Raw genomic sequence first — 27,454 nt, forward strand, 5'->3', positions numbered from 1 at the left:
GTCTCCCAAGGACACGAAATGATGGCTCGCCGTTAATGGGGTTAACACTTACGCTTACGGACACAAGCAAATTATTAATTGAATGAATGCAAGTTTATGGGAGTCATGTTGCAGCTGCTGGCCAAGGAGAACATCAGTGTCAGATGAAGCTCAGCAGGAGCTCACCATAACCAAACCATCATCAAGAGATTCAGTTGCATCTTAGCTGAACGCCTGTTCTCGGATCAGTACTCGTGAGATTCCATTGATCTCGTCAAAGAAACCCAGAATTGGTTGCACACTTTCTGCGAGTGATGGATGCCATGAAGTCACAAGGCTCCTGGGCAAGAGACCAGCCAAAGCCATCAAAATGAAATCCTTTGAATCGACACCGGTAGCATGTCACGATAAAATGGAAGAGAGACTTTACCGGACCATGTCAGTGTTAGGTACTTATACCAGCCGGGCGAGATACAGCAGACAATGTGCCACCTATCTGATATGGTCCATGAAAACGTACATCAACCTGGTCAACATCAAAGACGATGAACCCAACTTGTATTACTTGAAAGATGGACCGCCGAGAGCATTCGTCAGAGAGGTGTTGATGAACGTACCTCGTGATACAGTCCCTTGCACATCACCCACAGTGTGACGATAGTTCTCTTAAAGATTCAAGCTAACGCTGTCTTGTTACATCAAAATGTGTGACTTCCCTTGACACCGATTGTTTCTCTTTTTTTCTAAGCCCATCTGAAAAACATTGTCTTCAGTTCTTGACAACCAAAAACCCTTTTCCCCACCGACCCCATGGTCCCGTGCCATCATTGTGTATACTACTGGTGTTGATATTTGTTGTAGAGCAGTGTTGTGTTTGAAGACCTCTGTACAAAATATATCACAAGTGTCATTTCAGTTCACGGGATCATGTCAGTTTGGGATAACATCAACGTATCCGATACGAATGTAGTGAAGAACGTGTCACAGTCTGTGTTATCCTTCTTTCCTGCAGACAGAAAGAAAGAGAAGATGGAGAAGGAGAAGAAGAAGAAGAGCCACGGAGAAGCCATAAATCCGAAAGAAAACAAAGTTGCATACACCAACAAGGCCAGTGTAATCAAGAAGAACCATCCATTATCTATCATGGTAAGTCGTTTTTGGTATGAGGCCATTGCAGCAGATTTGGTAGCAGAGTTGCCACTGGACGAGCCTCTAGTGCCCATTCTATAGACTGTATCATATGTGACATTGTTGCTGGCCTCGCATTTGGACGCCGTTCTGCCATCATCATTTGACCTCAATATCCACAATATTTAAGTTTGTATTGGAATGTTTTGAGAAATAATACACATTGCCTGAATTGGAACAATGCTTAGTTTGAGTCTGGTACATAATGTTTTATATTTCGTCTTCCCAAATCAGTGTGTAAACACTAACTAATAATAGTGCTTAATGGTCTAAGACCTCAACCACCAGTCCCACCCCACGCACCTGCCCCGCCACACACACATCCCCACCCACGCGAAACACACCATACATTAACCCCAGTGGTTTTCAAAGCTGGTTTTGAAAGTGGAAAATGTTAAAAGCACATTTGGATTTTCCTGTGATCTTTTATGTGTTTTTCTCAGTGTATGTATTTCACAGGTGTGCCATGTATATAGCGTGTACTACATATTTATATTCGATGTATGGTTATACCACAAGTGTACCACATATATAACGTGTACTACATATTTGCATGTTTGTACCACAGGTGTGCCACATATATAACGTGTACTACATATTTACATGTTTATACCACAGGTGTACCACATATATAACGTGTACTACATATTTACATGTTTATACCACAGGTGGAGTGTAACAGGGATCAGCTGCTCCAACATCCTTTAGTCAGCAAACTCATCAAGAGGAAGTGGTTTCATTTCGGGGCCTACTACTACCTGGTCACCTTCCTCTTTCATCTATTATTTGTCACCCTGCTGACCAGATACATGCTCATGTCCACCCATCCCCGCAAATAGTGAGCTAAAAGAGCGTATATTCAATGAATTTTAATTATGCATGCATCTTACTTTGTGAACAGATTCGTGAAAGCACATTCAGTTGTGGTGTAATTCCTACAAAGTGGCAGAGTAAACTTATACATGTTTGTGTATAAACCTAGAAGATCGCACTTGTCCGATGTCTCACATCATACACATCTTACATCAGCATAAAACCTACGTATGAAAAACACACATGGAAAAATATGGTTACAGCTGTATATAGAAAAAGGTTGCAAGATTGTCATGTTGAAATTTGTGATCGCTTATCGAGTATATATCTTGGGTTTGTGTCAGAGGAAAATGGCTGTGCGTGATTCAACTGTTTATTCTGAAAAGTATTTCTATTTTGTTTCCCTACAGCACTGAGGCGGAATCCAAATCTATCAACGACAACACATGCGCGAGGGGAGTGAGCTACGGGCTTGTTGTAGAGAAGGTCCTGTTGTATGTCGTTATCTCAGTAGGGGGGATCTTTGAGGTGAATATCTTCCACTTTCAATATGTTTATTTCCCAGTTAAAGAAATATTCGCGTATCCATGTGTTCAGATTTGTTTTTGTTCAGTTCATTTAACTTGTTATCATAAATTAACATGAATGTAAAGACTACTATTTAAGTCAGATTTGAGGTAGGCATATTTGTGTGCAGGCCAGATGCTATATAACACTTAATTCTGGAAAATATGTGTACAGTGTTTGGAAATGATGGTAGAAATACTGCCATTGCAGAAGACAAACATCACAGGACCAAGCACAAAACCTTGACGCACAGCATGCTCAAGTGTCATCCAATATCATTATGAACTGGGTACACGGAAATCCATTGTTAGGCCATCGGAATAAATAACATTATGTCAAGCGACAGCTATTACAGTTATGGAAAATAGCATTATAGACACAGACTAACAAAATACACATAACTGCCAGCTGTGGGCTGAATCACATGACCTAGGGCATCAACAGAACGCCGTCAGTCGTTTGTATCTAACCACAACATAAATATATATATGCTATGCAAAACACCAGTACAAAATACATTGTGATATTAAGTGCAATAACATTACTCTCAATGCTATGTTTTTACACAAATGTTACTCCAAGATACTGACAAGCATTTCATCTCAACATCACAAAAACTTCAAACAATATTACTTTAAAAATTTAAGTCTCATAAACCAATTGAAATATTTTTGTATTGTGTATCCTCAATCAAATCCATTATGAAACATACTACTAACCTCCTCAAGGCAAAAACATGTGGGTCCTTGGTGAAGATGAATTTAACAGTATTGTAAAGCTTATTATTTGAACCTAGCACCAAACAATACCATAATAAACACAATATTTTCCACCCTGTTACATTACAACACTATACGTCCCAAGTGTACAGTGTCCAAGACTACCTAACTCTGTACACCACACGTATAGCTTCATCTTCTTCTACGTCTTACTGCTTAGAACAGCTGTTTCAAGTAAATCCCATAGCTTATGTCTTTGCACAGAATCATAAGGTTTAAAAAATCAACAAATAGTGTATAGAATTTACCTCCTTAGATATCTTTGTACGACAGCGTGAAAATGTTATCAATAGTATTTAATCCCGGTCAAAAGCCTGCCTGTGATTCGTTTATTGTATCCATTGTAGTAAGAGGCGACCAACGGGATCGGATGGTCAGGGTCGCTGACTTGGTTGACACATGTCATCGGTTCCCATTTGCACAGATCGATGCTCATGTTGTTGATCACTGGATTGTCTGGTCCAGACTCAATTATTTACAGACCGCCGCCATATAGCTGGAATATTGCTGAGTGCGACGTAAAACTAAACTCACTCACTCAGTCACGCTCTTTGGTTGGTGTCACACAGCTTGTTTCATACGTAGATGTCACACAGCTTCTTTTCTGCATGTCACAGATTGTTTCTTATCAAGATGCCACACAGGCTGTTTCTTTCGTAGATGTCACACAGCTTGTTGCTTATCTGCATGTCACACGGCTTATGTCTTTCTTAAATGTCCCACATCTTGTTTTTTTTGTCTTAGATGTCACTTAGTTTGTTTCATTTCTAGATGTCACGCTGCTTGTTTCTTTCCTATGATGTCACTCATTTTGTTTCTTTCCTGGATGTCACACAGCTTGGGTTATTTCCAGATGTCACAAGCTATCACTTTTAACTTGATAACGAAGTAAAACTCGACGTCGGAAAGTCGGTTAATGCAATAAACAAGAAGTTTTCATCCATCAACCTGTAGGGTTCAGAGCAAACAATCATATGGTTAAACTTTAAAAGCAAACAGTGTGCATGTGTATAAAGATGAAAAGAAACGGTTGAATTAGAGGAAGGGATGCCCTACAATCAGTACTTTTGTTTTGCAGGTACATCAGCTGTACATCACAAGGACAGCATACCTGAGTAATCTTGAGAGCTATGTGGAGTGGGTGGCCTACATCTTCACGTTTCTCCTTCTGCTGGAGTTCAATGAGTGCACAGCAGCCACCGGCTACAGACAGGTCAGGCCAAAGCGTCATCTCAAGCAGTTCTAGTCACGTGTAATAACGAATTGACACAGGAACATCCACATTCCACACAGCAGCCACCGGCTACAGACAGGTCAGGCCACAATGTAACAGCACGAAACATCTGCAGAACTTTGAATTATCTGTTATAAAAATATTTCGCTTTTTCGACACTATCAGTATTATCATTAGATGATGAAGGTGTCATAATACGACGTCGGGTTGTGTACCTTTGGCGAGGCAGGCTATAATCCTGATTTCGAATCAGATTTCTTTATACCATGATTTTTGAATGATAATAAAACAACAACGCTCAGATTCAAGGCTTACAAATTTGTTGCTACATCACGTTCCATCCATTATGGATGGAAGATTTCATGTCATTTAAACCTTAACCATCACGCCTCGAAGTTATGGTATGGCCCAAATGTTGTTCACAGTGACATTGACAACAGTTCCCACGCCCACTCCTGAAACTGTGATGCCGTCACATGGCTGACATACAGTCTCACTCACAATGGCACCATAGGACAACTCTCAACACCTAGGTCACATGTAATTATTGTCATTATTGAATTCTCTTTCAGTTCTGAAAAACAGGAACTCCGGCACATGTAACCTAGTTCACATTAGGTGTAGCTTTCTTGGCAGCAAACGTTCCATCTCCCAGAAATCTCCTGAGGTGGTATTTTTGATGTTCTCTTTATGTCACATTTGCCATATCGGCTGCAAATAATAATATAATGTTGAAATTTCAGATTTAGGTTTGTGGCATCCACATGAAACTGTACAACTGCACATATTTTGTTTCATCAATAGCGGTAAATATTTATCTTGCCACTGCATCGTCTGGACCAGGCAGGAACGGAATACCATACCTTTCAAAACTGCCTCATTGTGAAGCTTCTTTGAAGGGCAGTTTCGAAGTAGCGAAGATGAAGGAGAACAAGTTCTATGGATAGTCAACTTCTTTATTAAGATGAAGGAAAACAAGTCCAAAGTTTTATTGCAGTGAGTGCGACATTTCGGTGTAGGTACCAACAACGTTATCAAGAAAGTGATACGGAGAGTTGAAACAGGGATATATACATAGCTGCATAGGGTATATACAGTGGACAAGGCTGATGTACACTAGATTTTTAATTACAGATTTGGAGTATGTTGATGTACAGAGTTGACTGGTTTTATGCAGTGGTGAGTTTAATGTACAATGAGATGGTAAACAGTCAATAGTAAGCACAATCACGGCGTATTTCAACCTACAGACGGCTATGTACATCGCCCCCTCGTTGTGCGAAGAGCACTGAGAACAACCTCGAGTACATTACACTAAAGTAAGCAACTCGTCTGAGGAGCGCGACGGTGTGTCACATGACTAGCTGTGTTATTGACAAAAGGTGTGTTTCACTGTATACACACTGAAAATATTTTGCAACACCTAGAATGTTTAACCTTGTTAAAACTGGGGGACCTCAACATCGTCGTCTTGTCCGCCAGATCAGTCCGAGATCGCCTAAATTCAGCTTGCTATTAAGGGAAACGAGCTATGCCAAGTCAGCACGACTAGTTTGGTGTCAAGGTCGACGCCACTAGAATTTGGGGTCAAGGGGAAGGGTCCTCTGGTTGGAAGAGAGTCGATGTGATTGGTTGACCGATGACCGAGCTCGTGTTTGGCACTGCAGTGACACTTAATATGCACAACGAAATATCTTGGATCTCTCACATGTAACCTTGACCTTGCAACGATCAGTTTTGTTGCAATACTTTCCTATCTGTGTATATCTTCAGACATACCTTGAAGTTTCCAATCTTCTGTTTAGGACTGGCAGTGGTCTTTGGGCGCGTTTGCTGTCTTCTTCTCCTGGATCGACCTGGTGCTGTACCTCAAGGCTTTCACGTCCTTGGGTCTGTATGTTGTCATGTTCCAGCTGGTCTGCAGGACTTTCCTCAAGGTCTTTACGGTCTTCTTCTCACTCCTACTCGCCTTTGCCCTTGCGTTCCACACACTACTCCAAAACCAGGTACAAAAACTGTTCTACAAGCTGTTTGAAAAGTCAGTGTAGCATCTGCACTAAAAGTCTCTTTTGAACCGTTTTAGGCAATTTCAATTAGCAAAGGTCATATACTGTATAGTGTATCACAGTCCTTACCATGGTATGTGCAGCAATCACATTTAGACATTTAGTCTTCAGTAAATTATTCATTATAAAATGAGTTGAAAAAGGGTGCCGCGTTATTTTTATCGTTCAAAATTCACTGCTGGACAATGCCAGTCATATTTAAAGCTTTTTAACACTTGAAAACATAGCACATTCCCAACCGTTATCCATGAGTAGGTGCCGTTTAGAGACGTAGCCAACTCCGTCTTGAAAACATCCGTCATGTTTATTGGGGAGATGGATTATGGTGACATCTTCCATGCTGGTCTCAGTGACGCCACGTCAGTAGACACCACCAACTTATTGTACCCACCAGCAACGTCCGTTCTCTTCACAACCTTTATCATAGTGGCGTGCATCATCCTCATGAACTTACTGGTAGGTCTCATTGTTGCTCAGCGATATTGTGTTAGGACGAATGTGTTACCATCTTCATGAACTTACTGTTAGGTCTCGTTGTTTCGTGATATTGGACGAATACCTTATGACTCCTGTTTGAGTGTTATCAGATGGTGTACACATTGCTTAAAGTGATACATGATTATATAAGATACATGTGCGAGGTAAAAGAACAGTTATTCTTGTAGAGAATGTATACATTATCACTTGCTCGAACAGTGTGTTGTTTGACAATTTGATGTTCTATTACGTCAAGTCTGGTCTACATGAACCAGGTTTTATGCACATCATAGCTTTGGCTCGTGTAGTATAGAGTATAGGAGAGAATCTGTTGAGCGTTACACGAATGGTTTCAAAACTGACGTTTTAATTAGGTAGGTCTGGCTGTAGATGACATCAAAGGGACACTCCTCCGAGCAGCCTTCAAGCAGACAGCTATGCATGTAAGGAACCAGCGAAATGGCCTAGGTGTATCGAGGTTTTAGGCATCACAGCGTGTTGGCTTCACACTGGGCGAAAGCCCCAAGTCATGAAAGACCTTTACAAGTTTGAAAGTATAAGCAGTAAGGGATTGTTACTGGCCAACTTACTCCGGGCCAGTTATGATCAAACCCACGTATCTTCCAGGAACAAGTAAAGGGCATACCCCCGCACAGATAATTTGTGGAAACTCTGACGATATATCGCGCCCAAAATGAAAAATGTACACAAAAAATATGCGTTTCCTATGTATTCTTCCTCATGGTCAAGCGATAAAAATGCTCAACTAATATCTCTAAATTGCGTATCAGCACAAAAATTCATTAATTCAAGTCAATGTTGTGTTCATCTTGCAAAGCAAACTCGATTGTTGTCAAAGTTCACTGAATGGTCTGCTTTTTTCTTTATAAAGATTGAACTAGTACTGGATGTTGAAAAGTTTCTGATGGACTCGATAAGAAAGAAGATGTATGAAAAGAAAAGTCATCCGAAGATGGATATGCCCTGGCTCTGGCGGAAGTTTATCGGCCTTCAAATATGGTGGTGGAACCAACGCATTGAGAAAGAAGAAAACACTGTGCTGGTAAGTATGAAGCTTCTTCTACTGTGCAATGGCTTTACCCAAGAAGTGCCTAGTGGGGCAGTACTGTCAACCATTATAGTCAGTGAGCACAAATAAGTGCAAACACTTAGTTGCAGGTACACAACGCGCAGTAACACTAGGACAAAGTACTGTAACTGTGTCCACCTAGCAGTGACTTGGAATCATAAGGATGGGAAAGTCATATTAACTTGGTGTACCTAGTGTTTGGTAGAATTGTATACTCCCAAGGGAGTTCATTTGAGATTGACATCCAATGATCGAGGGAAACACCGGTCCGAAAAACCGACGCCTTTTGCATATACTGGTTGCATGGATGTGTGCGCAATATAAACCTCCTATAATTGTGACTAGACCAAGATAGTATCGATACCAGGATAGTATCGTAACCATCGTATGGTCATAAACATTCATAATGGGTGGGTTGGCGGTGGGGTGGACGGATGGGTGGATGGATGGTTGGATGGATAGATGGATGGGTTGATGGATGTTGCAGTGCAAGGAATCGAATATGTGATGATCAGAGTAAAGCATCATTTTACCTGAAGTTGGTGCTGTTAGACAATGTGCGTGCAGTGTTGTGATGGTATGAGTAGTATTATTTGTTTGGTACTGTACAGTGATCTTATCCGTGCAGTACAGTACTGTGATCTTATCCGTATGTAGGGTGTACTGTGATCTTACCCACATGTGGTGCTGTACTGTGATCTTACCCACATGTGGTGCTGTACTGTGATCTTATCCATTTGTGGTGCTGTACTGTGACCTTATCCATATGTGTGCTGTACTGTGATTTCATTCATATGTGAGGTTGTTCTGTCATTTTAACGATATGTGTTGCTGTAATGTGGCCTTATTCATGGGTGGTGCTGTACTGTGATCCTATTCGTGTAGTACTGCACGCTAATCATATCCGTATGTAGGGTGAACTGTGATTTTATCCACATGTGGTGCTGTACTGTGATCTTATCCGTATATATGGCTTTTCTTATCAATTTGTGGTGCTGTACTGTGAGCTTATCCATGTGTGTGCTGTACTGGCATATCCATGTAATATTGTAGTGTGATCTTATCCATACGCAGGACTGATCATATTCACATGTGGTGCTATACTGTGATTTTAACGATATGTGGTGATGTACTGTGATCTTAGCCGCGTAGTACTGCGCTGTGGTCTTATCCGTATATATGGCTTTAATGTGATCTTATCCACGTGTGTGCTGTACTGGCATCTTATCCGTGTAATAGTGTTGTGTGATCTTATCCACATGCAGAACTGCACTGTGATCTTATCCATATGTGTTTGCTGTACTGTGATCTTATTCACACGTGGTGCTGTAGTGTGATTTTAACGAGATGTGGTGCTGTAGTGTGATCCTATCCTTATGTAAATCTGCACTGTGATCTTACCTACATGTAGAGCTGTACTGTGATCTTATCCATAAGTAGTGCTGCACTGTGAATATATCCGTATGTAGGGCTTTACTGTGATCATATCCATATGTAGATCTGTACTATGATCTTATCCCTATGTAGGGACATGCTGTGATCGTATCCATATGTAGATCTGTACTATGATCTTATCCCTATGTAGGGCTTTCTTGTGATCGTATCCATATGTAGATCTGTACTATGATCTTATCCCTATGTAGGGCTTTCTTGTGATCGTATCCATATGTAGATCTGTACTATGATCTTTTCCCTATGTAGGGCTTTCTTGTGATCATATCCATATGTAGATCTGTACTATGATCTTATCCCTATGTAGGGTCATGCTGTGATCATATCCATATGTAGATCTGTGCTATGATCTCATCCCTATGTAGGGTCATGCTGTGATCATATCCATATGTAGATCTGTACTGTGATCTTATTCCTATGTAGGGTCATGCTGTGATCATATCCATATGTAGATCTGTGCTATGATCTTATCCCTATGTAGGGTCATGCTGTGATCATTTCCATATGTAGATCTGTGCTATGATCTCATCCCTATGTAGGGTCATGCTGTGATCATATCCATATGTAGATCTGTGCTATGATCTTATCCCTATGTAGGGTCATGCTGTGATCATATCCATATGTAGATCTGTGCTATGATCTTATCCCTATGTAGGGCTTTCTTGTGATCGTATCCATATGTAGATCTGTACTGTGATCTTATCCCTATGTAGGGTCATGCTGTGATCATATCCATATGTAGATCTGTGCTATGATCTTATCCCTATGTAGGGTCATGCTGTGATCATATCCATATGTAGATCTGTGCTATGATCTTATCCCTATGTAGGGTCAAGCTGTGATCATATCCATATGTAGATCTGTGCTATGATCTTATCCCCATGTAGGGTCATGCTGTGATCATATCCATATGTAGATCTGTACTATGATCTTATCCCTATGTAGGGTCATGCTGTGATCATATCCATATGTAGATCTGTACTATGATCTTATCCCAATATAGGGTCATGCTGTGATCATATCCATATGTAGATCTGTGCTATGATCTTATCCCCATGTAGGGTCATGCTGTGATCATATCCATATGTAGATCTGTACTATGATCTTATCCCCATGTAGGGTCATGCTGTGATCATATCCATATGTAGATCTGTACTATGATCTTATCCCCATGTAGGGTCATGCTGTGATCATATCCATATGTAGATCTGTACTATGATCTTATCCCCATGTAGGGTCATGCTGTGATCATATCCATATGTAGATCTGTACTATGATCTTATCCCTATGTAGGGTCATGCTGTGATCATATCCATATGTAGATCTGTGCTATGATCTCATCCCTATGTAGGGTCATGCTGTGATCATATCCATATGTAGATCTGTGCTGTGATCTTATCCCTATGTAGGGCTTTCTTGTGATCGTATCCATATGTAGATCTGTACTGTGATCTTATCCCTATGTAGGGTCATGCTGTGATCATATCCATATGTAGATCTGTACTATGATCTTATCCCTATGTAGGGTCATGCTGTGATCATATCCATATGTAGATCTGTGTTATGTGATGCTGTACTGTCAACTTATCCCTATGTAGGGCTGCACTATGGTCTTATTCGTATGTAGGGCTAATCTTATCCGTGTACTGTATTATGATCCTAGCCATGTGTATGGTTGTACAGTAATCTTATCTATACATAGGGCCGTACTGTGATCCTATCCGTATGTAAGGCTGCACTGTGATTATAATGTAATCATATGGATTAATGCAGTATGATCTTATCTATTTAGCACTGTATTGTGATCTCATCCGTACGTAGGGTTGGATTGTGATCTTGTCCATATAGTGCTGTACTGTGATATTTTCCGTGCATTAGTGTACCATCTTATCCATACTGTGATCTTATGTAGTACTGCACTTTCAATATTAACCGTGCATTAGTGTTCCATGATCTTATCCATACTGTGATCTTATCAGTATAGCACAGTATAGTACTGTACTGTGTACTTATAATGTAACCAGGTGTTCAGTATTGACATTCAAAGTTCATATAGCGTTGTACAGAGATGCCGTTACAGTAATATCCTACCTTTAAAGAGTGTTGTACAGTGATGACCTACCTGTGTGTAGTGTTGTACAGTGATGACCTACTTGTGTGCAGTGTTGTACAGTGATGACCTACCTGTGTGTAGTGTTGTACAGTGATGACCTACCTGTGTGTAGTGTTATACAGTGATGATCTACCTGTATGAAGTGTTGTACAGTGATGACCTACCTGTATGAAGTGTGTACAGTGATGAACTACCTGTATGTAGTGTTGTGCAGTGTCGACTTATCTTTCTCTTGCACTGTACAGTACATCTGTTGTATGATTGGAGTTACACAATACTGCTCGTTTATTTCCCCTCTATTTGCTGAGGTAAATATGTACTTATACTTCAGACATCTATCGAGAACGTTGCCCGGCAACAGATGCGGCTGGAGAAGATGATGGTGACGCTGAACAGAGACGTGTTGACATTAATGAAACACGGTGACCGCGATAAACACAGAGAGATGGAGTCCATGAAGAATTAAGAGAAATATTAGGATAAGATACTCATCATGCTTATACTACAGTGTATTCATATTCTGAAACATGATATGTGTGATACCAAATGTAGTTTAAATATGACACATGACAAGTTAAGGTAAATGTTAGTGTACGTCAGTACGGGCGATCTCCTCCAAACATTAGCATAGTGGATAGTGCCCGGAGACAAAGTAGGTGGTTCGAACCACTGACTGCTTCATACCCTCGGACATGTGTGCACATGATTAAGGTATCATTGTTTTCGAATGTGTGACTCTCGACACTTGATGAATAAAACAATTACTGGTGAGCTTAGATTCAGTCTTCAAATTTTAGTTTGATGTTGAAAGGGCACGCACACAGACACAGACACACAGACACACACACAGACGCACACACACACACACACACACACACACACATATATATATATATATATATATATAGTCTGGTTCATAATTATTGAGAATTTTTCTTCTTACTTTGAGCTATCCTAACACCTCAACTGATTCACTGATACTTAAAACTAAGTAATGGTATAAGGGAGGTAACTCATCTTGGCCTACTGAGTATAGTACAATTAGAGTTACCTCCCCTGAATTTGTAGCAGACGTCATTTTCCTCAGCACTGTCAACAATGTCTGCTGAAGATAAAAGAAGGTTGATTTTTGAGTTGTGTAATCAAGGAATTGATGATGTAAATACATTGGCAGAGAAAACAGGAACTCCTCTTTCTACTGTGTATAGGATTAGGAAGAATTTTAAAGAGGGAAAGGATTTTGGGCACCAGAAAGGAGCAGGGAGACCCAGAAAATTGGACTTCTCAGATCGCGTCCGGCTGGGAATTTTAGCGTCTAAAAAGCAAAGGGCAAGCATCTCCAACATCAGGTATGAAATGATAGAAAGGGGATCAACAGTTGTATCAAAATCTACAGTTAGAAGAAATTTGATTGATCTTGGATGGGAGAAAAAGACTGGAATTCCTTCTCCTCTCATGAAACAAGAACATAAAGACAGGCGTGTTAAGTGGTGTTTGGCACATGAAAACTTTGACTGGGAAAATGTGATTTTTACTGATGAGAGCTCAATATGGGTATATCCCAATAATGTGAAAATATGGACAAAGTCTGCGTCAGCACCGTTGTATCGACGACCTAAATACAGCCCACAGTTTCATGTATGGGGAGGGATATCCTTATTAGGAACGACCCCGCTGTGTGTGTTTGAGGGAAATCTGACAAATCAACGCTACACTAATATATTAGATATATTCTCCTTCCAAGTGCACATGTGTTTTATGGAAATGACTGGATTTTGCAGCAAGATAATGATCCTAAACACACCGCAAAACATGCCAAGCAGTGGTTTCAGGAGAAAAATGTGACTGCATTACCATTTCCTGCATATAGTCCTGACTTAAATCCCATTGAGAACATTTGGGGGATGATGAAGGGATATGTGAATCAAAAGGGGTTGACAAAAATTGAAGACATGAAGAGAGAAGTGGTCCGATACTGGGACAGCATAACTCACGAGACACTAACCTCTCTGATAGGAAGTATGCCTACCCGTCTTAGACTGTGCCGTGAAGCTCAAGGAGACTTGATAAAATATTAAATTGTTACCTACAAAACATGAAAAGGTCAGTTCACTTTCACAATACATTCAATCTTATCTGATTTGTTCTCGTTTAATAATATGAAATGCTTTAGCTATTCTCAATAATTTTGAACCATACTGTATATATATATATATATAGAGAGAGAGAGAGAGGGGGGGAGGAGAGAGTTAGAGTTGTAAATTCCCACGTTTTTCTCTTATTAAACATTAATTAAGCAACAGCCGAAACAAAGGGCATTGTTCTTCCACATGGTAAGACAATCAAACTCGGGCATACTGGTATGCACGCGTGTCTCATACAATACACACAATCTCACACAAAATATACGATTGCAAGTTAAATAAGTCCAGTTAAATAGAAGCCATCAATATCTAACTCCAAACGCTATTTTGTCAAACTAATGTATACATGTATATGTTATGTTCCCCCTGATGAACCATCAACCTGCTGTAGCATATGTGAGTGACGTCATACCAACGGTGCATTGCAAAAAGAAGTCGTATAGTTGACATTCAGGTCACCTGATCCTTTAGCTTGTCCTGCTTTTTGGTGTCGCTTGGTTGTTTCCTTTTTAAATTATGAAAGACTGCTACCATAGTAGACTGTCACCAAAAGATGTGTATCCCGATGATGCGTATTGGCGCACGTTTGTGGTTATGAAAATCACCGTCACTATCCAACAACCTAACGCCGTTTGTGACTATTGTATGTTACACACTAGGGAAGGCGGCGAATACAATCTATACAGGTAGGCCGCCGCAGAAATCTAGACAATATGTATTATATCAAATAGCCATCGAACTACATGTAGTATTACAGTCTTGTTCAGCTCAAAATAGAACACAAATATATACTTTGAAAACATTAGTCAACCAACACATATCAACAGAGGTCCTGTCGGTTGTATGGAGTTCTTGGTAGTCATATCGGAACTTTACAAGGTATTTCCTGGAAACCACACCAGTCATTGTTGCCTGCAGTGTGCGGGTAGAACATAGTGTAAGTATAACCTGGGTGGCACGATAAAGACAGGGAGCGTTACGTCATCACTGCGAGATGTCATCCTCGTCGTCTTCGTCTTCTTCATCGTCGTCTGATGAGGAGGATGAAACCCCTCAAGTAAAGCCTGGTGACAAACCCAGTATCCACAAGGTGAGTGAATGAGGGAGTGAGTGAGTGGCTAGTGCTTCATGTAGGCTCAGTGCGTGTCGCTCACATCTCGGCGGCGAAGCCGGTCTTCTCGTTGTCACATCTCGACAAAGAAGCCGGTCTTCACGTTGTAACACCTCGATAATGAAGCCGGTCTTCACGTTGTAACATCTCGACAATGAATCCGGTCTTCACGTCACATCTCGGCAATGAAGACGGTTTTCACATTGTCACGTCTCCTCCGTTAAGCTGGTCTTCACATTTTCAGACACAAAATCCCAAATCATAAGTTTCCAGCACGCGTAACATTACGTATTATATTTCTTGGATGGGAATAGGCAGGGCATATCATTTTGCATTTTTGTCTGTAATTTTCTGAGTTGAGAGTTTGCTTACACTTAACAGCTGTGTTAATATGAATGCAGGGACATCGCTCTGAACAGTTTAGACTAAAATAAAAAGGAAGTGTGCTGTATTGAAGGCGATAGGAGGAGCTGATGTTAACTACAGTGATTTTCCTTACCTGGGATCACCTTATAGGGCCTTGTTACAAGGGCGACAGTTTCGGGTATTTCGGTTTTGTCCACGCGTTACATTCTTCCTGAATGAAGACGTCAATATCACCTGCCTTGCGCAACTGGAGGCAGATGTTAGGGATAGAGAGAGCCACATCACAGAGGTTACTTGCAGTCGATAAGTTGATAGGTGATTGACATTGTCTGCTCTTGAATTGTGATTGAATGGTGACCCACTGGACTTACAATGCGCACGTCAGCTTCCGGTGAATCTGTGGCCGTAGTTGTCGCTGTTGTAGTCGAATATCCAACTCGTCCCACAAGTATTCTATCGTTCTGGAAGGCCAAGCTTGGACGTCAATGCTACTGTGGTCTATGAGTGCAGCTGTAATCCCTACGGTTATGTGGCCAGGAGGTGTCACGTACAGGCGTTAACACTGGCAGGGATGACGTAAAGTCGCAGGTTGTGATTGATGTAGAGTTACGCAGTACGGTTGCCATGACAATGGATCAAGCTGGTCCTGGCATTGTGGGATATGGCAGCCTACATCGTTACGCTTCTACCACTGAACCTGTCATACTGGCTGGATGCAGTTTGCCACGTAATGTACCGTATATATCCACCCGGAGTGTGACGTTCTGTACTGTATATATCCACTCGGAGTGTTCCAGCATGACGATGCAGACCGCAATGATCCCCAGTCTGTGCGCCGGTCTAGAGTATAGTACCTGTTGTATCAGTCAGTGTATCTCAGATTAATGTGCGACAAATTCTGGGGTGCTGCACTTCCCATACTATACCGTAGGCCCATCACGGCTGTGTGTGTATTGACGAGAAAATCAGGCACACACACACACAGAGCGAGAGAGAGAGAGAGAGAGAGAGAGAGTGAGAGAGAGAGAGAGTGTGAGACACACACAGACGCACACACAGACACACACACAGACATACACCTCTGTCGACAATGTCCACATAAGCCACGGGTATGCACAACTGTGCAGAGAATTTGGAATCTCGTAATCTGATCATTCAGGATCTCAACGATCATATTCAAAACATGCAAAGCTAACTAAACGGGTTTTATTTCCAACATACCCCAGCTAGTGCATTAATCTACTGTAATAAATACACAGGCCTGCTTAGCGTGAGAACATAGAGGGAAGACGTGTGCATACGTTCATAACCTGTTTTCCTCATACCCTGTGCACTTGTATGATGCGTTACCCTGTCACCCATAGCAACCGATAACGCGACACCGTGGGTGATCGTGCGTGACTTCACTATCGACAGCTCAACACAATGTATTAATGCAAGCATACATAGTCGAAAGAACGAGACTTTCGTGACGTGATTGTTACAAACACAGTGGTTGATAATAGGAAACTTAAACCTGACTACTAGTGAAAAGTGGAGAACTCATTTTTGTCTTCCCATTGTCATTATGAAAAGACAACTTCATGTGTCATATGAAAGTGAGCAATTCAGCATGGAGTATTTGTATAACAATGCATTACCAGGACCAGTAGGTGACGGTCTCATAGCGCTACATAACAAACATCCCCAGACCTCGCACGATTCACAGGCGCACGAAAACAAAGTTTACAAATATCTAATGAAAAACTAACTTCAACTTGAATAATGTTCAATAAATTTGCAATTGGTATATTATTCTGACCACTAATGTCAAGAATCCACTTTCCACTCGGAGTTCGGGTTCGAGTAATGGGACATACGGCCTACATTAACATTTCGCCTGGAAACCTATAAAAGTTCAGTCAGAATCCAAGTATGCATGTTAACCACGATGCTGGGACGTCATCATGCTGGGTGCAACACCGGCGCTAAGTTGACCATAAACCACACCTGTACTGGACGACGTTTGGCAAAGGCGGAGGAGCATCTCTTCACTGGAGGGCAGAGAAAGACCGAAATTCGCCTGACAAAACGGAATCCCATTCCCATGACCAAAGCAACTCTCCACCAGACAACTCCCCGTCCTCTCCCTCATTTGGAACTTTTGCACATTACCGACTACTGTTGTCGCTTATGGAGACGTCCTTATGAGGCATACAGGGACATGCCCCAAGCGTACGACTGCAAGTTGATCTCAATATCAACGTTGGCAGTTGGAAGTGCTGGATACCGCCGTTTTAGTAACTGCAAGATGGCTGTGGTCATATATCGATAGATGACAACGCCGGGCCATTTGCAGAACTTGGCAATCAGGATATTTCAGTGGTCCGCGGAAGCCCCGACATTAACCTTATCCAATAACATCTTTGAGGTTGTTTTTGACTTCGAGCTGAGATCCTCAATTTCAAACATTGCAGGAATTGGCTGATGATTGTGATGTGAATTCGAGGGTTGGTTGTCAGAAGGGAAGACTTACGGATCACACATGTGCGTGTGATTGTAGGTGATGGTCCATACAATCAGTGTGACAATCAGATTGTCGTCGTTGTACAACGATGGAAATGTTGAAGAATAGTGGAATATGCAACATCTGAAATATGCAACAGTAGTGGAATGTGCAACAGAAGTGGAAATATGCAACAGTAGTGCGATGGCTAAAATATGTTTTTAGGGAGAGAAAGTTGTCTTGTGGAGAAAGTTGCAATATTATATGTAAATAATTTCGAATATGTGGATTAAATATTACGTTATCACTATAGCACAAATTCAGGACTTTCTGCGATCGCTCACCTGCGTACCTACGAGTTTCTAAGACAAACGGACAGTGTTTATGTAAATTCACACTTCCTTGTTGATAGGAGCCCAAACCTTATGTCATACTGTATAAATGATCACTATGTTTTATTATTGTTCGTCAATATCTCCGACGGTTCAGGTAACAAATGCCGATTTTGTCCCTTCAGATGGCCAGACAGGGCAACGTACATTCTCTGCAAAATGAACTGAATGAGAAAAGACAGGGACGGGTGGTGGCGGACATTGATGAGAAAGACGAACGAGGACTCACTGCACTTCAGTACGCAGTGATGCATAACCGGCCGGAGGTCGTCAGGCTCCTGCTGAACCGCGAGAAACCAGCAAGTGAGAATATATATATATATCACCAGAAACATGCTAAGTTAATGTTAAGCTTAAAAGCTTTCAATTTTATGTCAACTTTTCATCAGTTTACTTTAATAATGTCAAACCCATATATTTTAAAACCTTGTGCCCAAACCTGCATAGATGTTTACCGGAGGCGAGATCTCCTTTACATCACAATTAAGGTTTTGTTATATTGTGGTGAGCATGTTTTAAGTAATATATATATTTAATACGTGTCATTATGTTACATATGTCATTTATGTATTAGGTGAGACTTTAATCAAATATCTGTCTGTCTATATGCCACAAAACTGTTCACGGCCAACTTCATTCTTTCTTGTCTTAACCGCAAATGTAAACCTAAAGTGTGCTTCTCACTAAATCATCTCTTGTTTTCCCACAATAACCGCTTTTGAGGTTTTTGTTTTGGAGGGACAGGTTTTACTTTTTGCTAGAAAGACTCAGACTACACACATTCACGTGAATCAAATCAGTAATCAGACGTTCTACCGCACGGCCACCGAGCCGACGAGTTAGATGAGGTTAAATTATCTACTTAAAGTTAATTTCATTAAATTGATTTTACGCACGCTTCGGTTATTGTTATGTAGCTTCATTCAATGATCGTCTACATTGTAACTACCCATCACTGACGGTATATATGGTAGAGAAAACACTTCTCCTCGGTTTTTGGTAGACAATGTAAAACCGGAGGGGGACGGAAATCCCGTGGGGTGGAGCCCCGAGGGATTTCCCGACCCCGATGGGAATCATCGGAGGCATGTTTTCTCCGATACTTAGTTACCGCCAACATATATTCGAGGATATAATTCATTCCAGATATATCCTGAGAATGTTCCCACATTTGTCAGCACCATACACGTGGTACATACTTACACACCCGTGAAGGTCCGGTTTAGAAATGACCTCCAACAATCTATGCTTGTCGTAAGAGGCGACTAGTGGGATCGAGTGGTCGGGCTCGCTGACCTGGTTGACGCATGTGAGCGTTATCTCATCGATGATCGATGATAATTTTGTCGATCACTTGACTATATGGTCCAGACTCGATTATTTATTTATAGCTGGAATGTTTTGCTGAAGTCGGCGTTAAACGACCAACCAACTTACATTACTTATGTAATGGACCAATAGCCTTGTTCCAAGGCTGTACTGTACTGAATGATATATCCATGGATGTATAGTAATTCTATCTTTTAAGGAATAAAGTCTATATAGGTTGGCCACTAGTTTTGCTCCAAGGCTGTACTGAACTGAATGATATATCCATGGATGTATAGTAATTCTATCTTTTAAGGAGTAAAGTCTATATAGGTTGACCAATAGCCTTGCTCCAAGGCTGTACTGTACTGAATGATATATCTATGGATGTATAGTAATTCTATCTGTTAAGGAATAAAGTCTATATAGGTTGGCCACTAGTCTTGCTCCAAGGCTGTACTGTACTGAATGATATATCCATGGATGTATAGTAATTCTATCTTTTAAGGAATAAAGTCTATATAGGTTGGCCACTAGTCTTGCTCCAAGGCTGTACTGAACTGAATGATATATCCATGGATGTATAGTAATTCTATCTTTTAAGGAGTAAAGTCTATATAGGTTGACCAATAGCCTTGCTCCAAGGCTGTACTGTACTGAATGATATATCCATGGATGTATAGTAATTCTATCTTTTAAGGAATAAAGTCTATATAGGTTGGCCACTAGTCTTGCTCCAAGGCTGTACTGAACTGAATGATATATCCATGGATGTATAGTAATTCTATCTTTTAAGGAGTAAAGTCTATATAGGTTGACCAATAGCCTTGTTCCAAGGCTGTACTGTACTGAATGATATATCCATGGATGTATAGTAATTCTATCTTTTAAGGAGTAAAGTCTATATAGGTTGACCGCTAGTCTTGCTCCATGGCTCTACTGAATTCATGACCTCGTATCTAACGTCGCTTTCGCTCGATCAGATACAATGGAAAGTATACTCGTTTCGTATAATTCGTATGTAATGCGACCTGGCGTAGTATTCTCTATTTAGGCACTCTTGTCGTAAACATAATCTGACATGGGCACTCGTGTAGTATCCTCTATTTAATGAACCTCCGGCAACAGTAATGCCAGGGAGATGACCATAGGTATGTGTCTCTATCCACAGACCACCTGATACAGGACCGCCATGGTCTCTCGCTGGCTCACTATGCAACAAAGAGCGTGAGAGGAACTACACGGAATGCCCCAGACACTTACAATGACACCGGACAAGGGGGCAGACGCTACTCAGTGAGTTACAAGGAGCGCAACCAGAGCCAGGAACAGTCAAGGGCCCTGATCCATAAAGCGCTACCACATTCGTCAGTCTGTTATAAACTAGGGAGTTACGACAGATCGCAACGTCACGAATGCTTTGTGTTACAGGGGACCAGTGTCCCGTTTGTCTACTCAAAGTCTTTCAGTGTGAGAGTGGTTATCGTAACAGATGTAACGTAATCAGTGTACAGATATATGCAGATATGAACAGTTTTGTACAGATATGTGTACAGATATAAAAATGTATGTACTTATGAGTACAGATATGCAGATATGCACAGAAAAATGCACATATGCACACAGATGTACACAGATTTACACAGACTTATACGGAAACGTGTACAGATCTAAACAGCTGTGCACAGACATGTGTATAGATTTTTACAACTGTGCGCAAATATGTGTGTATATATATGCACACGTGGATATATACATGTATAAGGCTGTGCACATATATGTGTACATATATGTATATGATATCTATATATACAGATATATAAACACACGATTTATACAGATGTGCACAGATATGTGTAAATATATATACAGATATGTGTACAGATATGTACACTGTCCACATTCACCTCTTTACAATTGTGGTCGGTATTTGTTCCTATAGACAAGTATATTTGCTGTTAAAGGATTTATGTTAAAGTAACTTTTACTGTTCAGTTGTCACATCGATTCTCAGTCTGTTTCTGGTATCCCAAGTCTTAATGTTGATAACGGTAACAGCGTTGTTAAACGCTCACTTACTCCTTGAAGCGACTCGTGTCAAACAACATTGTCTTCCTCTACGTTTTAGATTTGGACTTGGCTATACGTGGATATGGCAAGTCGTTGGAAATAAACATTATTTCTCAAAACTACTTGTAAGAAGAAGCAAATATTGCTCCACGCAGGAGTTGCATGCAAAACTCCAAAATATCTATTCAATTATTGTCAACTGGATACTTACTGAAAATATTGCGTTGTTTAATTATCAGTTGTCTATTTTGAGGAGAGATCCACTCTGCGCTTGCACTTCGTATATACTTGTACTGTTAACCTGTACCCTGCAGTTCTGGAAAAAAAACATCGATTGACTGATACCAGCTACAAATATATATCATAACGGGCCTGTTGATTTCATTTGCTTTGTTTCAGAACCAACAATCCCTTTCAAGTGATGAAAACAATGCTGTCACGTGTCTCGAGATTCTCATAAACAAGGATAAGGAACTATACAAGGACAAAATGGAGCTAATTTATTTAAAAGACGAAAGACTCAAACAGACTCCTCTGCACTTTGCGGTGATGTCCGGCAGTCTCGACAGTGTTGTCAAATTAATTGAGATGGACAACAACAAAGACAAAGATGCACTCATACATGTAAGTGTTGCAATTGGTTATAGATGATCGTTCATACATGTAAGTGTTGGTTATAGATCATCGCTCATACATGTAAGTGTTGGCTATAGATGATCGCTCATGCATGTAAGTGTTGGTTATAGATCATCGCTCATGCATGTAAGTGTTGGCTATAGATGATCGCTCAAACATGTAACTGTTGGTTATAGATCATCGCTCATGCATGTAAGTGTTGGTTATAAATCATCGCTCATACATGTAACTGTTGGTTATAGATCATCGCTCATACATGTAAATGTTGGTTATAGATCATCGCTCATACATGTAAGTGTTGGTTATAGATCATCGCTCATGCATGTAAGTGTTGGTTATAAATCATCGCTCATACATGTAAGTGTTGGTTATAGATCATCGCTCATACATGTAAATGTTGGCTATAAATCATCGCTCATACATGTAACTGTTGGTTATAGATCATCGCTCATGCATGTAAGTGTTGGTTATAAATCATCGCTCATACATGTAAGTGTTGGCTATAGGTTATCGCTCATACATGTAAGTGTTGGCTATAAATCATCGCTCATACATGTAAGTGTTGGTTATAAATCATCGCTCATACATGTAAGTGTTGGCTATAGATCATCGCTCATACATGTAAGTGTTGGCTATAAATCATCGCTCATACATGTAAGTGTTGGCTATAAATCATCGCTCATACATGTAAGTGTTGGTAATAGATCCCAGTTCATGGACTTACTTAGAGGCAAATATGGTGAATATATGTTCCAGTATACGACAGAGGAAAAATTACATTAAGATTACAATATATATTCCTGAAAAACGTGTGTTGTCCACAATTAAGAAGTTGACATCTACAAATGTGGCTAAAATCTGATTAAGACTGCCAGGCGTTCCCTGTCATCAGTGGGGCTCTCGTTCCTCCTATACAAGGTTCCAAGGGTACATCCCTTGCTGACACCAGAAACCAATAATTGTTGGTTCAAATCTGGGTACACCTCGATTCTGTTGTAAGTCTGTCAGGCCTTATCCGCCTGGTATGCCGAGAATAATATTAAAAAGTAAGTAAGACACTCAATGTCTCATCCAGGAGAAGGACAAACATGGCATGACCCCAGTCCACGTGGCAGCTACCTATCGTCAAGTGGACATCATGCAATATTTGATAGACGAAGGCGGTGAAATCACCGAAAAGGACACTGAATCATCTTTTCCTCTGCATTACGCATGCTCAACGGGAAGTTTGGAAATGGTAAACCTCCTCATCCACAAGGGAAAGGAACAAAGAAAGATCGAAGAGGTAAGTGATATTGGTAAACCAAAGATCTCATAACTCAATTGTAAACCAATAGTGAGTGTTTCCTGTAATTTCTCTTGTCGAATAGTGTTCGACATACCTGAAAATGATGGCATATAAACCGCACATGCATACGTTGGCACTAATACGGTAATACTTTCGCTGCATAAATTTGCATAATGGAGGAAGATTACCTCAGTTTTCTTTCTCTTGGACTGTAGTGCATCACCGTTTCGTAACACCACACGAGTTGAGATACATCGTGGTAGGAGTGACATCACATAGCACGCGTATATATACTGACGTGCAAAAGAAACTTTGTTGCAAAATGTATCGTAATACCTACATGTAAAATCAGTATCAAATGCAAATTGTTCCATCGTTATTGCCATCGTGATTACCACAAACAACAGCGCCCAAACGCAACTCTTTACCATTTTGGACAAAAACAACAAAATGCACGTCTTGTACATGTAAGGGTACAAGGCACGTGCATGTACGGTATAAAACCACCCCACAATGCCGAGCAGATCGCAATTCAACAGAAAAACACTTAACCATGCCAAATTTAACACCAGAAGATCGAGAAAGGGTCATCGGACTGCAGATGGGCGCCACTACGTGTGACGTTGCAAGAACGTGCCACTGTCGTTACCGTCAGGAACGTTCGTCGGCGTTATCAAAAGACTGGCCAGACCTCAGACGGAACCAGGACACGAAGGCCAAGGGTGACAACTGCGCAGGAAGATCACCATCTGAGGCCATGGCACCTGAAAAACCGGATCCTGACGGTGACGTCATCAGCGGCAACGGCTCTCGCTCACCCAATCAGTCGACGGACAGTAACAAGAAGACTGCGTGCCCATAGTATCAGGGCCTACCGACCGTACCGAGCAGCACTGCTGACTGACAGACATCGTCATCTGAGGGTGCAGTGGGCAACAAGAGTTAGACCCCATGTCGACCAAAATAAGTCAACGTTTCTGTTAAAGCTGACTTTTTTTGTATTGAACATGTGCCAATGTCATTGCTTAACAAACTACAACATTCAGATTCACTTCGTTTTTGTCGTTTTTTGAAAGCTGTCAAATTGTACCAGGGGAAAGTTTCTTTTGCCCGTCAGTTTATTTATGCTCTCTATGAATTACTCTCGAATCAAGTCATGCGTTAAGCCCGTGCACGTGAATAATACGAATAACCTTAATCCTAAGTTTCACAATGCATTACATGGGTTCTTATAGAATCTTCAGTCAAAACGTTAATGATACTTGGGTTTTTTTTATATAGATCTTCCAAAGACACCAATCCCAGCACTTAAAGTATGTCGTACATATCCGTTCTAACGTGGACGCCCCTCCCCCTATACTGTCATACGGCTTCTGAACACAATTATCAAAGAAATAAAAGCAAATATAGCTTTCATTTCAGCTTTCAGTGTGATTTACATCTGATCTAACAATGATTGATAATAATATTCTCTTGTAAAATAGCAAACAAAAAAGTACGGTAATCACCATGAAAAGGTACTGATGCAGTCCAAGACACTGATACAAGCCGAAGCATATCAAAACAATTTAAAACGTTTAAATCTTGCCTTTGTATACGGTTTATATTAATTTCATCCTACAAACTGCACAAGTCCCTCCTGAACCCCAACAATGAATCGTTCTTTCAACATCCAAAATCTGTCGTCGCTATCCGCAATTCTGTTTCGTACACCTCACGGTGCGTTAGGAAAAATTCACTGTCACAAGTGATGAAAATAATCTCCAAGAGTACGAAGTTACCACACACGTACACAAACCGTCGCGCAACAGCTGACACCTTGCTGCCCTATGAATCGAGTTTAAAGTTTAAAATCATACTGTACCAAATCCTGCAGCGTGCAGAGGTCAAGAGCTCTTGCACGGCCACTTAGCTTGGGCCTGCTCGTCAGTGCGTCGATTCTCGTTCAGTTTAGTGTGTTATATCCGGGGGACTCTAACAAGATTGCTGTAGATTATCCCAGGATATATTGTCAGTTATTCATTTCGAGAATGATAATTAGATAGATACCATTACCATTAGATAATAGCTTAACCCTTCTTGTGTCGTTTCTCGTATCTGGGCGAAAGAGAAGAAGACAACGAGAAGCGAACCACTTTGCGACGCACGATCGCGCTTCATTCAATGAGCTCCTTGCAAAAACGCCTCTCGCTACAAGTGAGAACATTATTTCAAATCGGGCATATTTCCCATAATAACTCATTGGTTATCCTCTAATTATTTTGACTTTCAAATACCTTTCAGAACAGAAATTCCACATATACAAACGTATATCTGAAGACACAAATCTGCAAAAAAGGTGATCCTTGACTAAATGTCCAATTCACAAATTTTCCGTAAATTGTTATTGAGAATGAAGTCCCATTGTGGGTGTAGACTTTGTTAATTCTGTAATCTCCTGTTGAAATAGGAATTCAGGTGAATATATCCATGTCTCTTCAGAACATGTATGAATCTACACATACATCTACATTACACATAGAACACTTCTTGTGAAAGGATGGGGAACCAATTCTTATAGTTCTCAACAAGACATTATTCATTTGGTGGTGCGATTCAACCTTGAGTTTCACGACTGTTGTATTATAACACAGCCTGGAGTTGGAGCTCAGGTATGTCCTGTAATTGTGTCTAGCAAATGTATAACCCCTGGTGAAAATGGGGATACCTGTTGTAAAGCAGGCTGTATGTGTTCTCACAGATGATGACGCAGAAAGCAAAGGGAGGTAACACGTGTCTACATATAGCTATAGAAAACGGACACGAAGGAATAATTCAAAAGCTGCTTGAGAATGGTAAGTTTTCTTTCTCTGGTCCAACACAGGCTCTAGTTGTTGTTTCATGGGCTCTGGCGCATCGAAATAATGGTATTATGTGTTTATAAGGTCTCCCAGATGTTTCTGGCGATCCAGGGCGGTGGGGTAGCCTAGTGGTTAAAGCATTCGCTTGTCACGCCGAAGACCCGGGTTCGGCTCCCTATATGGGCACAATCTGTGAAGCCCATTTTCTGGTGCCCCCCCCCCCTCCCCCCGTGATACTGCTGGAATATTGCTAAAAGCGGCGTAAAACTAAACTCACTCACTCACGCTAACGGTTCAAATTAACCTTATAGTGCATACACACCAAGGTGCAAATGTTTCAGATGCGATGGTTTTCGTGGAGCGTGACGACGGCATGTGTCCTGTGCATCTAGCCGTGATTTCCGGAAATCTGAATGTTATAAAGACTATTGTATCTCAGACTGGGCGGCAGCAGCATGACGTCAAGAATAAGGCCGGATCGACTCCCCTTCACCTCGCAGCACAATACAACCAGGTGGAGATCGCCAGATACCTGATTGAAGAAAGGTACTTCGAGTCTCTGCTGTGGTGCCTTTTACATCATTTTAACATCCATTTGTCCATCATCCATCCACCCATCGATCACCCATTGATCACCCATCCATCCATCATCCATCTGTCCGTCCGTCCGTCCGTCCGTCCGTTATTAATCCAGTTGTTCTATCAGGTAATCAACAAACGTTAATGGATCATATGCTGTTACCTTGTATGACTGTAAATATAGTGCTACCGTCATCACAGACAAGAACACGGCAACAGACATCCAGTACCATCACCGGCAAAGTACTGCTTGTATTGCAGGGTGAACATCGGGGAGGCTGACAACGAATCCAATACTCCACTGCACGTCGCTGCCTTATTCGATCACACAGAAATAATTCAATTACTGATGGAGAAAGGAGGAAAGATCAACGTTAAAAACCTGAAGGGCCGGATACCTTTGCATCTGGCCGCTCGGATGGGCCACATGCGGTCTTTACGAGTAAGTGACCAACAGCGATCTGCACAAGTACTTTT

At 41.1% G+C, this 27,454-nt stretch overlaps 2 protein-coding genes across 2 annotated transcripts in view; both read left to right on the forward strand.

Moving 5' to 3' along the window:
• LOC137261263 (transient receptor potential cation channel subfamily A member 1 homolog) overlaps positions 1-12,534 on the forward strand; it is a 51,426-nt gene extending 38,892 nt beyond the window's left edge. The window contains exons 22-30 of the mRNA XM_067798985.1: positions 992-1,125; positions 1,836-2,005; positions 2,391-2,508; positions 4,405-4,539; positions 6,366-6,566; positions 6,882-7,082; positions 7,478-7,546; positions 7,996-8,166; positions 12,090-12,534. Coding sequence (XP_067655086.1) covers positions 992-1,125; positions 1,836-2,005; positions 2,391-2,508; positions 4,405-4,539; positions 6,366-6,566; positions 6,882-7,082; positions 7,478-7,546; positions 7,996-8,166; positions 12,090-12,224 — 1,334 coding nt within the window. The 3' untranslated portion in view covers positions 12,225-12,534. The remainder of the gene's footprint in view (positions 1-991; positions 1,126-1,835; positions 2,006-2,390; positions 2,509-4,404; positions 4,540-6,365; positions 6,567-6,881; positions 7,083-7,477; positions 7,547-7,995; positions 8,167-12,089) is intronic.
• Positions 12,535-14,690: 2,156 nt separating this feature from the next.
• LOC137261264 (transient receptor potential cation channel subfamily A member 1 homolog) overlaps positions 14,691-27,454 on the forward strand; it is a 45,090-nt gene continuing 32,326 nt past the window's right edge. The window contains exons 1-8 of the mRNA XM_067798986.1: positions 14,691-14,992; positions 18,382-18,559; positions 20,736-20,860; positions 22,034-22,258; positions 23,346-23,555; positions 26,299-26,392; positions 26,740-26,944; positions 27,239-27,419. Coding sequence (XP_067655087.1) covers positions 14,897-14,992; positions 18,382-18,559; positions 20,736-20,860; positions 22,034-22,258; positions 23,346-23,555; positions 26,299-26,392; positions 26,740-26,944; positions 27,239-27,419 — 1,314 coding nt within the window. The 5' untranslated portion in view covers positions 14,691-14,896. The remainder of the gene's footprint in view (positions 14,993-18,381; positions 18,560-20,735; positions 20,861-22,033; positions 22,259-23,345; positions 23,556-26,298; positions 26,393-26,739; positions 26,945-27,238; positions 27,420-27,454) is intronic.

This window comes from Haliotis asinina, chromosome 14, assembly GCF_037392515.1.
Source record: "Haliotis asinina isolate JCU_RB_2024 chromosome 14, JCU_Hal_asi_v2, whole genome shotgun sequence".
Classification (NCBI taxonomy): domain Eukaryota; kingdom Metazoa; phylum Mollusca; class Gastropoda; order Lepetellida; family Haliotidae; genus Haliotis; species Haliotis asinina.